Below are 15074 nucleotides of genomic sequence, written 5' to 3' on the forward strand. Positions count from 1 at the left end.
ATAATTTGTTAAACTAAAAAATACAAATGTATAATAAAAAAATTAAATCTAATAACACTTTTTTTGAATTTCTAATTATGAGTATCTACATTTCCTCATAAAGTTGCGTATGCAAATGATATGAATATTTAACAACTTTTAAAACAGAATAATATATTATTTTAATATTCTTAATGTTTTATAATATTTTTATATCTTTCAATTTTTTTTTTTTTTGTAAAAGTATATTGAAGTGTTTTTAAATTATATATATATATACATTTTTAATTTAGCTTCGTCCTAATATTTTTTGTTTTTTTTGTTTTTTCGTTGATAAAATGAAAATTTTTTTATTTTCAAATGCACATATTACATCTAAAATAAATAAAAATTATGTAAAAAAAATTTTTTTTATTGAAAAAAGAGAAAGGAAATACATACCTTTTTATGATATAAAAAAAGAAAAAAAGAAAAGACAAAAAACAGAAGAAACTGAAAATAAAGATGATGGAGAAAAACAAAAAAAAAAAGTTTTTTTTACTAATTTAGTCCCAACTATATCCCCTATGAAAGGACTAAAATTATTGTTTAGTTTTAAAAATAATAATGAAATTTTATTAGATAAAAATGAGAAAATAAATTTTAATTTGATCATAAGAATAGATATAAAAAGAGAATCTTTAAGAGGAATGTGCAATTTAATACATAGTGTTGATAAAAATAAAAAAATTTTAGTTTTAGTAGATGAAGAAAATAAAAATTTAAAAAAATACGGGGCTGATTATGTAGGGCTAGAATACATTAATAAAATAAAGAATGGATGGTTAGATTTCAACATTTGCATAACTAATTTTAAAAATATAAATAAAATTTTACCTATAGCTAAAATATTAGGCCCTAAAAAACTAATGCCTAACATAAAGTCAGACACCTTAGTAGATAATTTAGAAGAAACAATAAAAAAAATAAAAAGCGGAAATAGAATTGAATATAGAAGTGAACAAGTAGATACAAATACTTTTGAATTATATAATCAAATTTATAATTTTGAATATGTTGATTTGAATTCTATTGCAAATATTAACGTTAATATAGCTACAATGGATATGAACTTTTATCATATTTTAGATAATATAAAAAGCTTTGTCACTGAAATTATTAAGAATAATGTTCATTCGAGTCATAATGAAAAAGTTAATAAACCTACTTTTACTTGGCCACCTATTACATCAAAAAAGAAAAAAAAACTACAATTACAAAGTAATTTATTTAATAAAAGTGAAGAAAACTCAGAATCTTTTTTACTAGGAGCATATATCACTTTTAATGGATTTCCTAAAATTTTTCTAAAACCAAATTTATTATATCCTCATTCAGATGGTTATTCCAACTAAAAAGAAAGAAGAAAAAATAATTCAATTGAAATAAATAAAAAAAAGACAAATAATATGAATTGAAATAAAAGGAAATTTCAATAAACCAAGTTTAACGTTTTATCCCTTTTTATTTTAATTATTGTTTTTACAGTAATTCTTGTTTATATTTTATAACTTATATTTTTTTTTAAAATGAATTCATTAAAAAAATTTAAGCAAATTAATAAGTTATTTTTGTTATTCACTTTTTTAAAAATAAAAGTAAAATGAAAAAAAAAAAAAATAAGAAAATAAGAAAATAAGAAAATGTATAATAGAACCATTAAAAAATACACAATAATGATGAAAGATATAAACAAAAAGAATATAAAGAAAAAAAAAATATATGTATATATAATAAGGGGTATAATATAATTATTTTTTTTCACAATTTTTTTTCGTTTAATAATTTTTACATATTATATAAAATATGCAGTATTTATTCTAATATATATTTTATATAATATTTTTAGTGTAAGTATTATTAATAATAAAATACAACATTTAATAAAAAAAAAATAAAATAAAATAAATTTATAAAAACAAATATAAATGTAATATTAGTTATGTATATATAAATTAATACTATTATTATATTCTTTCCTATAAAATGGATATGCTGATTACACTAAAATTATATTTATTATTACTTTTTTTTTGTAAATAAATATTAATTCTTCTATATATAAAAAAAAAAAAAAAAAAAAAAAAAAAGATTAAAAGTTTTCCTTTTTTCATTTATTAATATATTGATAATAGAATTTAAATAAGATTAATAAAATATCTTGAATTAACAAAAATAAATTAATTTTCTTTTTATTAGAATAAAAGTGAACATTGACTTTATTATTTAATAAGTGAATTAATATATTTGCTTCTTTTAATTATGACTATTATATTATTCTTTTTTTATTTTTTAAAGTATTATTTTAATTTTTTATGTATTTGTATTTATATGCCTATGAAAAATCTTGTAAGGTAAGTTTTTTTTTAAAATTCTCATATTTTAATACATCTTCTGGCTGAATAGAAATCCTTGCATTTTTAAAAGCTAAATCAAAATGTTTTTTTGAAAGTGTAGGAACAGGGTCATATGAATCGTTTTCTTGATTTTTATTAGTCTTATTTTTTTCATTTTTCTTTTTTTCTTTTTTTCTAATCTTTAATAAATAAATTGTTTCTTTAATAGCTTCGTTTACTGCACTTTGACATAAGTTGGTTATGTCTGCACCTGAAAACCCTTCTGTTCTTTTAGCCATATCATAAATATCCACATCCTTATTTAAAGGAGTATTTTTAAGAATAGCCTTAAAAATACTATATCTACTTTTTAAATCAGGTAAAGAAATGTAAATTAATTTATCTAGTCTCCCTGGTCTTGTTAATGCCTTATCTAAAATATCAGGCCTATTAGTAGCAGCAATAATAAAAATAGTCTTTTTTTCATTAATACCATCAATCTCCGTTAAAATTTGATTGATAACTCGGTCACTAGCATCATTGTTATTATTACTATTTCTTTCTTTAGCTAATGAATCAATTTCATCAAAAAAAATAATACAGGGAGATGCTGCTCTTGCTTTATCAAATAAATCTCTAACATTAGCTTCTGATTCACCAAACCACATAGTTAACAATTCAGGTCCTTTAACAGAAATAAAATTCGCCTTACATTCATTTGCTATAGCTTTAGCCAATAAAGTTTTTCCACAACCTGGTGGGCCATATAATAAAATACCTTTATTATAATTTGAATTAAATTTATTATATAAATGCTTATATTCCAAGGGATATAAAATGGTTTCCTTTAATTGTTCTTTTACTTCATTCATACCACCTATATCTTTCCATGTAACTGTTGGGATTTGAACTTGTCTTTCTCTTAAAGAGCTTGGGTTACATATGTTTAATGCATGCTGAAAATGTTTTGCTTTTATAGTTAACTTGTTTAATATATATGATGGTATTTTTTTTATTTTTTTATCTATTTTTTCATGAGAAATCTTTGCATATTTATCTTTTTCATTCATTCCTTTTTCATTATCTTTTTTAAAAAAAAAATTGCTCTTTTTTTTTTTTTTTTCATCATCCTCTTTTATATTAGACCTAAATATATTTCTGTAAGTTAATTTTTTACTTTCAGAAGGATTAGTAATATATGTGTCATTAGAAACGTCCTTTTGCTTTTGATCGACGCTAATTTTCATAAATTCAATAAAATCTTCTTCCTCCATATCTAAAAAGTGTATATGTTCTTTTATGCATTGAATGGCTGCTTCAAAACATAATTGAGCTAAATCAGCACCAACATAACCATGACATTCTTTTGCTATTTTCCTTAAATTGACATCCGAATCTAATTTCATTTTTTTTGTTTTCGTCAATAAAATTTCATATCTCCCTTGTTCATCGGGAACAGGAATTTCAATTTCTCTATCGAATCTACCAAATCTCCTCAGAGCTGGATCAATAGAATTGGGTCTATTTGTTGCAGCTAAAACTAAAACATTATTGTTTTTCTTTAAACCGTCCATTAAAGTTAATAATTGAGAAACAACCCTTTTTTCTAATTCATTATTACTTTTACTTCTTTTGTTAGCAATCGAATCAATTTCATCAATAAATATGATACATGGAGTTTTTTCACTTGCTTTTTTGAAAATTTTTCTTAGTTTTTGTTCTGACTCTCCAATATGTTTTGACATTATTTCAGGTCCATTTATAATATAGCAGTAAGCATTACTTTCATTAGCGATAGCTTTTGCAATTGATGTTTTTCCAGTTCCGGGTATTCCGTGCATCAATACACCTTTAGGTGCTGATATACCAATACTCATAAAAATTTCTGGATATTTTAAAGGCAATTCAATTAATTCTCTAATTTTATTTAATTGTTTTTTCATTCCACCAATATCTTCATAAGTAATATCATCATTATTTTCTTCATAATCTTCTCTATCTAAATATTCTTCAGATAAATTCACTTCAGATCCTTCATTGATGCAACCGCATTCTTCACTTTCATTTTCTTCTGTGGCTATGTTTAATATTTTAAATTCCAACTTATTATTTTTATAATTTATATATATATTACTATTTACATATAACGGTTTATAACTATTTTTTAAATAAGGTTTTATCACTTCTTTCTCTATTTCTTCTCTACTTAGATCTCCTACAGTATCACTAAATGGACTTATTAATACACTTTTTATTTTTTGTACTTTTATATATGGATAGATTTTTATAATGTCATTAGGCATTAATCGTAGATTTTTTTTCATTGCAAAAGATATAACAACAAAATTTTTTTTTAAACTTTCATCAACTCGAGCTATTCCTAGCATTTCTTTCTTTTTCTTTCCTTTTAATAGAACAGTAAATCCATCACTTATATTTAATTCTTCCATTTTTTCCTTATTCATATATATTTCAAAGTTGTCTAATTTTTCATCAATATTTTCAACAAGACAGAAATTTGGAAACTTGCCACTTTCTAGTGCTTTCAAAAGAAAATTGGTTTCTTTATCATCTTCATTTTTATCCTCTTTATTTTCATTTGTAGACACATCATTGTCACTATTATGATTATGATTATCATTATTATTATTATCATTATTATTATTATCATTACTATTATTATTATTGCTGTCATTATTATTGTTGTCGTTATTATTATCATTTCTATGACTCATATTGCCTTTATTATTATCATGTTTTTTTTTATTATTCCAAAATTTATCAACAATACTATGTATTAAATCATTTTCAAAAATTCTCCTTTTAAATGTTTCAATATATTTATTATTTAAATTCTTCACATTACTAAAATTATTAGTTATTTTACTATTTTCATTTTTATTTTCAATGTTATCCCTTGAACTATCATTTTCAATACTTATATAATTTTTTTTATTAATTTTTTGTTCAAGACTTTTAAAAGTAGAGTTTGAATTAGTTGGGTTTTTTATTTTCTCATCGTAAATTTTTTTTTCTTTCAATGCATCTTTTTGGTTTTCAAAATATTTTATCTCATCTTTGCTATTATTTATCTCTGTGAAGTTATATTTTTTCTCCTTTTCTGTTTCTCCTTTTTTATTAGATAATTTCTTACTTATAGATAAACTAACAGAAGCTAAGGGTTTTTTATATTTATTTTTTCTTATAAAAATACCTAGGTTTTTATAATATTTATTTGTTTTATTCAACTTGATATTTTCAAACAAAATAGTGTTATAATTCTTCTTAATAGAAATTTCAAATGAATAATTTACAACTAAAATAAAACATAAAATTATATAACATGATATATAATCTTTATAAAAAAAAAAGGAATACATTTTTCTTAAGTCCATTCTTTTAAATACATTTTTAATGTATTTTTTTTTTTTTTTAAATATATTTAACTATTGTTAATTATAATACATTTACAAAAAAAAATTATTTTAAATGATTTCTTATTTATGCATCTATTATTAATTATTATGAACATAAAAAGTGTATAAATATATATTTGTCATAATTTAAAAAAAAAAAAATATAAATATAAAATAAAATATAATATAAAAAAAATTAATAATTAATAAATATCATATGAATATACACATGTTTATATATATAATGCTATTACATAATATTTAAAAAAACAATTTTTTTTTTTTTTATATACGTAATATATTTTTTTTTTTTCTTTCATTATGTTTTCCATTTCTTTTTAATAACACAAGATAAATCTATTAAATAAAATTTTAATAAAACATACCTCTTTTATGTATTATTTTGTTTTATTTAATGATTTTTCATAAGTAAAAAATCTATTAATCTTTTATATCTTTAAATTTGAATACATACAAAATTTACCATGTATATATATTTCTATATTTAGAAAATATCATATTTTTAAATAATATTACTTTTAAGAAATAATATTAATTTATTTGATTCCTTTTTCTTTTTTCTTTTTTTTTTATTCTATATATTTACAAAAAAAATTAATTGTATTATTAAAGAATATTCTTGTTATTGCTTAGTTTAATTCTTTTAATATATTTGTAAAAAAAAAAAATTTTTTTAAATATATATTTATATAGAGTGATTCTAAGAATTATTAAAAAAACAAAATAATATATAAGTTTTTAATTTAACTAAAAAAATAATAATTGAATTATGTATAATGAATTACCAATTTATGTAATAAATAACAAAAAAAAGAAATATATAATAATAATAATAATAATAATAATAATAACTAATTAATTAATTAAAATATCACTTGAATACTTTATTTTATTTTTCTTTTATTTGAATTTCCTTATAAAATTTCTTATTTTAATATATATATTTATTTTAAAAAATTGAATAAAAAATTTTTTAATGGCAATCAAGTTATTGGTCTTTTTTAATTCTTTTTTTAATTCTTCTTATTAATAATTTAAAATTCCTTTTTTTTTCTCTACAATTAATGAATTTTATGATGAATTAATACTTTTTTTTTTTGCATAATAATAAATAGTTATAGCTGTAAAGTTTCCAATTGTATGTATAAATAAATGACATATAGTACTGTAAGAATTATAACTATATTTTTTTCCAGTAAAATAAGATGTCGCTACTAGTATAGAAGAAAAAAAACAAATAAATACACAAAGAGAATTTATATAAAATGAATAAATCAAATGAACAATAATACTCAATATCGTCACTACTATGTCAAGTTTCCTTTTCATTCCTAATTCTGGTTTTCTCCAATGTAAAAGAGAAGTTGTAAGTAAAGAAAAATTTAATATAGACAAATAATACAATTCACAATATACACAAAACATAAATGCAAAAAATAATTGAAAAGAAGAGAGAAATAATATATGTTCACATTCATAACTTACGTATTTGCAATTCTTCTCTTTTTTACTAAATATATGTATTCCCATTCTTGAAAAAAAAAAAAAAAACTCTTAACTATGAAATTGGAATAACAAAGATAATCTTAAATTTATCAATGAAAAAAAAAAAAATTCTTAATATACCATAAAAATTATACTAAATAATAAATTACAAAGAAAAAAAAAAAATACTAAAAAGAATAGTAAAAATAACCATAAAAAAAAAAAAAAAATTTAAGGTTTACACATGCTTCATTAAATAAATTGATATATATTTTTGAAGTTTTAAGAAAGTTCAATTTATTAGAAAATATAACAAAAAAAAAAAAAAAAAAAGTATAAATAATTTTCATATATAAGAAATTATAAAAAATGCTATATATAATAATTCTTAAAAAAAAAAAAAAATTAACACCCTTGAACAAACTAAATTATAAATTTTTTTTCTTTAGTATATTTTTTTTTTTTTAAATATGCTTTAAAATTTTTATAAAAAAAATGTCTATATATAAATATATGTACATTATTAAACATTTTAATTATTAATTTTTATTTCTTCTGAATTTTTTTTTTTTTAATATAGATGTTTTAATTCAATTTTTTAAAATTATTATTTGTATTATGAAAAATGGTTAAATTAAAAAAACAGTTGTTTTTAAGTTTTCTAAAATTAAAAAATGTAGTTATAAGAAATGAAACAAGATTAATATATTTTACTAAAAATAATATAAGTACTATAGCAAAAAAAGAAAATATATACAACAAAATTGGTGAAATTGAAGAGATTAAAAAAGAAAACAAAACAAAATATTTAAAAATAAATGATTTTTTTTATTTCAACATTTACTTAATGAATGATAGAGATTTTGTAAATTTTGTATTAACATATAATTTTCTTGAAAATAAAAATATTTATGTTTGCATACTCTTGCATTTAAGCAGAATATTTAAAAACTTAACACTTAATGAAATAATAAAAATATTAGAAAAAGTTATAGAAAAAAATAAAAGTGCTTTTTCTCATTTGTATATTAAAGGGGAAAATATTTCTAATTTATACACCCATTTATGTAACCATATAATTAAATTGAATAACTTAGAATTAATAACAGTTTTAAAATGTTTCTGTTATACTGTTAATGAATATCCATCTGAACACATTAAAATTATTAACTATTTCATTTTATCAAAAAAGTTACATAACTTAGATTTAAATCTTTTACATGATATATGTAATTGTTTGATTAAAATCAAAAATGATTTTAGAATAAGAAAATTAGATTATGATGAATCTCTTCATTTGAAAATATCCACTTACTTAAAAAATCAAATTTTAAATGTAGATTTTCAAAATTTTTTTCAAATTCTTCATATGTATATAAATATGACAAAACATATTGAAGATGTAGAAAAATATAAAAATATAAATTTGTTGAATAAACCAAATGCTCTCAATGATTTGGAAATTATGAAAGGAGATTTTAATACAAAGGAAAAAGAAACAGTAAATAATGAGAATTCAATAGAAATTAATGAAAAAAATATACAAAATGAGAATGACTTAAATGAAGTAAATAAAACACATTCATTAGAGGAGTATAGTGATAATTTTTCAGAAGGGAAATTTTTATATAATAATGAAATAAATAATTTGAAAAATAATTGTAAATTAATTTTGTTAAATAAAATAAATGAAATAAATAAAGAAAATGTTTTATCTTCTATAAATATATTTAAATGGTTAAATATAAAAGATTCCTATTTATTTACACATATTTGTGAAATTTTTTTTAAATATATTTTGTATTATAATACAAAATATGTTGTAAGATTTTTGAGGAAGTGCCATAGTTTAAAATTCGAAAAAGGTTTAAAAAATAAAAAGGATGAAGAAAAAAAATTTATAAAATTTTATAAAGATGAACAAGAGATAGAAGAAAAAAAAAAAAGAATGAATCAGCTTAAAAGATTAGACAATAATAATGAAAAAGCGTATGATGATAAAGTTAATGAATTAAATAATAACTTAGACCAAATTGAAGGAAGTAATTTGTTTCTTCATTTATTAAATGAAAAATTATATAAAATGAATATAGAAGAATTAAAAAGCATTACTTATAGTTTATATGTATTTGTTGAAAATATGAAGCAATTTTCTCATTTAAACAATTTAAAAAATAATATGAATTTATTGTTTTCTATGACTGTTCAATATATTTCAAATTTTATTGACAAAGAAAATTTATATAACAATAACTGTAACTTATCAAAAAACAATTTTATAAGTGATTTATATTATGATCAAGATAAAGAATTAAAAACAAATTATTATGATATTAATATGAATATCGATTATATTTATATTTCTCCTAAAGATATTTACATAAATAAATTTGATGAAAACTATTATTGTGATAAAAATATTAAATTAGTATGTGATATATTATTAAATATTAGCTACTTTAATGTTAGCAAAAATCACAAAAAAATTAAATTTATATATGAATACATTAATAATATAATTGATAAAAGGAATAAAGCTATAGATATAAATAATTTATTAAATATATTAATGATTTTGTCAAATTTTTATTTAAAAACAAATGATAATTACATTTTTCACAATTATAAAAAAATTTTAGAATTATTAGAGTATAAAAAAAATGAAATTAATGGTCATCATTTTAATAAAATAGCTGTTGCTATATCACCAATTCTTAATGAAGAAAATAAATTAATTCATAAATATTCGGAATTCTTAATTTTTTTTGTTGAAAACAATATAGTCCCTTTAAGATCATGCGTTTTTTTGTTACAAAATATTATGAAAAGTCTTAACATTAGGTTAAATGAACAATTAATTTTACTTAAATTATCCATTATAAATAGAATAAATGCTTTTTTAACAGAATCAATTAATTATATTCAAACAATGCATGACGATGATGATTTAATTCAGAACCATTTGAAAAAGTTCATGCTTCTGCATTCAATTAATGAAAATACATTGATATGTGTAATTGCTAGCCTATCTTTAATTTTGCAAAGTTCTAAATACGGAACTAATATAAAAAATGACACAATAATATTAATTCAAAAAATGGTTAAATATGTATCGAAGAATTCTTTTCAAAGATTTCCTAAAAAGCACATCTATTCAGAGCTCCTCGAAGTTTTGTCATCTGAGTATGATGATATTAAACAAATATTATTAAAAAAAATATAAAAATAAAAATAAAAATTAATATAAAGGATATTATTACAAAATTTACAAAAAATAAAATATTTAAAAAAATATCTCATGATATATAATAAAAATTTTGTACTTAATTGCCATTCTATGAAAATTTAATTTTTATCTTTATATAAATTAAGAGGAATTTAACAGATTTTTCTTAAAATAGTAAGAATTAAAAAAATATTTGTTTATTTTTATCTTTCTTTTTTTAAATATATTAGTGATAACTTTATTTATTTGTTATTTTTATTTTTTTTTAACTTAATTTTTTTTTATTGATGGTATCCTATTTTTAATACTTCATATATACTGGTCTTTTTTTTTTTTTTTTCTTTTTTAAAAACTATATATACTCAAATTTTTTTTTATGACTTTTATTCATATATATATTAAAAAATAATTTGGTTTCAATAAAAATTTTTTAGTTAAGTAAAAGATATGTAGAAGATTATTTAAATTATACACTTTAAAAAAAAAAAAAATTTGCAATTTAAAAACTTTCTTAAAAAGGTGTGAAGGATAGGTGTGTTCATACAATTTTAGTAGTAGCATATTGCATGAAACTATTTTTTTTTTTTTTTTTAATTATTTTTTCTTTTTCTACTATTTTTCTATTATTAACTTTATTTTATTTTATTTATTTTTTTTTTTTAATTGCATTTAATATCATTTATGAAATTATGTTTTGATTAAAATATATTTTGCATTTTATATTTACATATTTGCAGACTAAAAGCTCTCATTTCATATTTTTTTTTTTTCTTTTTATTTTTAATTTGCTTAGAACAATAATAAAATATCATTTTAAAATCAAGAAATTGAAAATAATTTACTTGAAACATAAATCATCAGAAGAAGAAAAAAAAAAAAAATATAAGAAATTACATATATATCAGAAATTTTTTTTTTTTTCATTATTTTATTAAAATTTAAAGAATTAAAAGATGATTATATAAAAAAAAAAAAAAAAAGAAAATAATAAATAATTACAATAATCAAAAATAATTTAGAAGCATAAAGTTTCAAAAAGGACAATATAAGAACAAAATAATGCAATTTTTTTTTTTTTAATAGTGTTAAAGCTTAAGAGAATTTTTAAGAATTTTTTTTTTTCCTATTTGGTTTATATATATATTTATTTTTTTTTTTTTAAATCATAAAAATAAGTATATCATCAGAATATAGAGAAAACAATGAACTTTAATAAATTTAATGATAAAAAGAGACATCTATCGATGTATGCTGATACAAATAATTATCAACATTCTAAAAAACCATCCTCGCCAATCCCAAATCAATTTTTCTATCCTACTATACCTCAATACCCATTTACACCATATAATCAAAATATAAATTATCAAAATATAATGCAAAATTGTGATTATAATTATAATAATAAAAGAACAATTAAAAAAAAAAAAAATTTTCATTATTTTAATAAATATCAAAATAATGAACAAGTTAATTCAAGAGAATCAATTAATGATCCTTGGTCTCATTTATACGCTAATTATCCAAATATCCAATTCATATAAACAAATTTTTTTTTTTTTTGAATAAAAAAGTAATGCAAGATTTTATTTTATAAATAATATGGAGATACCATGATTTCTTAGATTTATGAAAAATTAAAACTTCTTAAACATTTGGAAATATTGTAATTAAATAAAATTAAATAATAATAAACTATTAATAAAAATGAGGAGGAATTATAGGAAAAGTAAAGATTGAAAACAAAATGAGACGAGATAAAATGAAGTAAAACATAATAATAAAATAAATTGACACAAAATAAGGAGGAAGAAAAATGAAATTAAAATAAAATGAATTATATATTTATTATTATCTTTTTATGCCATTTCTTTTTATCTTTGTTTTTCTTGTTTTATAGGATATTTCCTTTTTCTATTTTATCTTAATCTATACACGATAATTCATTTTTATCTTTTTTTTTTTTTTAGGTGTATTTTTAATTTTTATATAGAGTTTTGTCCTTTTTTTTTTCTTTGTGTTTATCTGTATTAATTTGCTATATTATTTTTTATTTATTTATTTTTTTTTTTATCATATTTGGAAATTTTATTTCATTAGAGTTTTACGTTACAATAAAAAATATGCGAAGAAATGGTATACATTAAACAAATGTTTTATATGTATTTATGTACATAATTTTTATTATTTATCATATATTTTTTTTTTTTTTTTTTTTTATATAAATACAATCTTTAATTTTGAATATTCATGTGCCTTTTATGTTTATTTTTAATTCATATTCCATTTTTTTAAATTATTTAAAATAATTTAAAAGATATATATATCTATATATATAAAACCGTTTATTTTATAAGTCCTATATTTTTCTTTTTTTTAAATATTTAAATAGCTCATTTTTTTTTAATTTTTAAAAAACAAAAAAGAGTTTTAAAGACTATTATTATTTGAATTAAAAAATAATATTAAAGTGAGGGTGTAAGAAATGAATAGATAAAATTATGAAAAAAAAAAAAAAATAATAAAAAAAGAAATATTTTTTTAATTATAAAAAAAAATTTATGTATATATATGTAACAAAAAATTGCAAAATGACAAAACTATCCTATAAGGTTATAGGATAATTATAAAGTGCTGCATATAATCATATATCAGTATATATATATATTTATGCGCAGTTATTTATCAAATAAAATAGATAGTAATATTATATCTCCAATTTCATAATTTAATGATAACAAAGTTTTATTATCTTCTTTATAATTATATTTTGTGCTATGTATTTTAGATAAAAAAGTTAATTGTTTCTTTTCATTAGATAATACTTTAAATATCCATTCTGCATTTCTCTTTCTACTTTCTTCATAAAAATCTTTTACAAGTGTAACTATTTCTCTCATTGTTATATCAATCCAAGCATATATTTGTAGTTCGTTGCTATTAAAATCTTTTGAATATAAATTTATATCATCATCGTTATATTCACTATCATGCTTATAAAAAAGGCGAAGTAAGAAAGGACATGATTTTTCTCTATTTATTATACCTGTTTTTTCTGTATCATTAATATTTTTATTATTATAATACTTATTACCATATATCGTATTTTTTAAATTGTGATACTCATAATGTCTATATCTAGGTGTAGCATCATAGTAAAAACTTTGTCTTTTATTTTCAAATTTTATCATTGAATCATTTCTTTTATTATTTTCATTTACTTTGCCATATTTTTTATTTTCTCTCTCTTTTTGTACATCTTTTTTAAAACTATAATTAAAATCATCACTATTACCATCGCTGTAACTCTTAACTCTTCTTTTTCTTTTTTTCTTTTTTTTTGTTATTTTTTCATCTTGATTTCTTTTTTCAGATTCACTACTCCTTCTTTTAATATAAGAATCTTTACTTTTTGATTTTGATAATTCATCAGGTGCACTATTGCTAAATAAACTTTGTTTTTCTTTAGATAATGCTGAATAATTAGAATCACTTACCTCATTAGTAGATAAAAAATTTTCAGTTGTTTCACTATCGTAACCATTATATTTTCTTTTTTTCTTTTTTTTTTTCTTATCTCTTTCTTTATTATTTTTTTCTTTTGTTCTTCCTTTTTCTAATTCCCATTCACTTAACTTCTCCTTTTCGCTTTTTTCTTCATGTTTTAATTTTTTTTTTAAAATTTTTTTTTCGTGTTTTTTACTTTTGCTCAGGTAACCATCACTATCTTCCGATTCACCATCTTTGATATCTGTTTTATTCATATGATTCTTACTAATATTAAAATTACCTAAATTTTCAGTATTAGCATATTTTGAATTATTTGTTTTTTTATCTTTTTCTCCACTACTTAGTATTTGATCTTTATGTTCATTTTTACTTTTTTTTTTTTTCTTAAATTCTTCATAACTTAAGTTAGTTGAATAAGAATCTTTACTTTTATTTCTGTTATAATTCTTGCTTTTGTCTAATTTACCTATGTTATTTCTTTCTTTATTATTCTTTTTTTTCTTCCTTTTTTTTTCCTCTTCATATTTATTAATTTTTTTTATATTATCATAAATTTTTTTCTTTTTATTATAATCACTATTTTCACTTTTACTATCACTATAATTTATATCTTCATAAAAACTTGAAATACTGATACTTTTTAACCTATTGCATCTTTTCCTTTTATATTCTTCATTTCTCATCCTTTTCTTGTCTTTTCTTTTTTCTTCATAAATGTCATAAGTACTCGTATTGGAAGAATATTTTTTATATTTACCGTATTCTTTTTTTTTTTTTCTTTTTGTAGATATATCATAACTATCTCTTTTCAAATATTTTGGATTATTTTCACTTTTCTTTCTTCTAGTATTTCTTTTCTTTTTTTTTTTTCTCTCTTTTTTTTCATCATCATTAAAAGAGATACTGACTCTATCACTTGAATAAATGTGTTCTTTTTTTCTTTTTTTTTTATTTAAATCATTATTATTATTCTCTTCAGTTATTCTATGTTTCAAACCAAAATTTTTTAATTTCTTATTCTCACTAATTTTATTTTCTGCCAACTTCATGTGTTCTTTCAAT

At 18.6% G+C, this 15074-nt stretch overlaps 6 protein-coding genes across 6 annotated transcripts in view; 3 read left to right on the forward strand and 3 right to left on the reverse strand.

Moving 5' to 3' along the window:
* Window positions 1–317: 317 nt before the first annotated feature.
* Window positions 318–1373, forward strand: RPL1 (50S ribosomal protein L1, mitochondrial, putative; the record flags this gene model as incomplete). The annotated part of the gene is made up of 1 exon (XM_028678856.1): window positions 318–1373. One exon carries the CDS (start codon window positions 318–320, stop codon window positions 1371–1373), a length of 1056 nt encoding a protein of 351 aa, XP_028531449.1.
* A 980-nt stretch (window positions 1374–2353) lies between these two features.
* Cdc48 (AAA family ATPase, CDC48 subfamily, putative) lies at window positions 2354–5749 on the reverse strand (the record flags this gene model as incomplete). The annotated part of the gene is made up of 1 exon (XM_028678867.1): window positions 2354–5749. One exon carries the CDS (start codon window positions 5747–5749, stop codon window positions 2354–2356), a length of 3396 nt encoding a protein of 1131 aa, XP_028531450.1.
* A 1113-nt stretch (window positions 5750–6862) lies between these two features.
* PRELSG_0109100 (conserved Plasmodium protein, unknown function) lies at window positions 6863–7321 on the reverse strand (the record flags this gene model as incomplete). The annotated part of the gene is made up of 1 exon (XM_028678878.1): window positions 6863–7321. The coding sequence occupies one exon, from the start codon at window positions 7319–7321 to the stop codon at window positions 6863–6865; it is 459 nt and encodes a 152-aa protein (XP_028531451.1).
* Window positions 7322–7901: 580 nt separating this feature from the next.
* Window positions 7902–10499, forward strand: PRELSG_0109200 (conserved Plasmodium protein, unknown function; the record flags this gene model as incomplete). The annotated part of the gene is made up of 1 exon (XM_028678890.1): window positions 7902–10499. One exon carries the CDS (start codon window positions 7902–7904, stop codon window positions 10497–10499), a length of 2598 nt encoding a protein of 865 aa, XP_028531452.1.
* Window positions 10500–11704: 1205 nt separating this feature from the next.
* PRELSG_0109300 (conserved Plasmodium protein, unknown function) lies at window positions 11705–12046 on the forward strand (the record flags this gene model as incomplete). The annotated part of the gene is made up of 1 exon (XM_028678901.1): window positions 11705–12046. One exon carries the CDS (start codon window positions 11705–11707, stop codon window positions 12044–12046), a length of 342 nt encoding a protein of 113 aa, XP_028531453.1.
* A 1134-nt stretch (window positions 12047–13180) lies between these two features.
* The window catches only part of PRELSG_0109400 (sin3 associated polypeptide p18-like protein), a gene marked incomplete at both ends in the record, with an annotated part of 2079 nt that continues 185 nt past the window's right edge, over window positions 13181–15074 (reverse strand). Inside the window, one exon of the mRNA XM_028678912.1 lies at window positions 13181–15074. This exon is cut by the window's right edge and continues 185 nt beyond it. Within this exon, the coding sequence (XP_028531454.1) occupies window positions 13181–15074 (1894 nt within the window).

This window comes from Plasmodium relictum (assembly GCF_900005765.1).
Source record: "Plasmodium relictum strain SGS1 genome assembly, chromosome: 1".
In the NCBI taxonomy this organism is placed as follows: domain Eukaryota; phylum Apicomplexa; class Aconoidasida; order Haemosporida; family Plasmodiidae; genus Plasmodium; species Plasmodium relictum.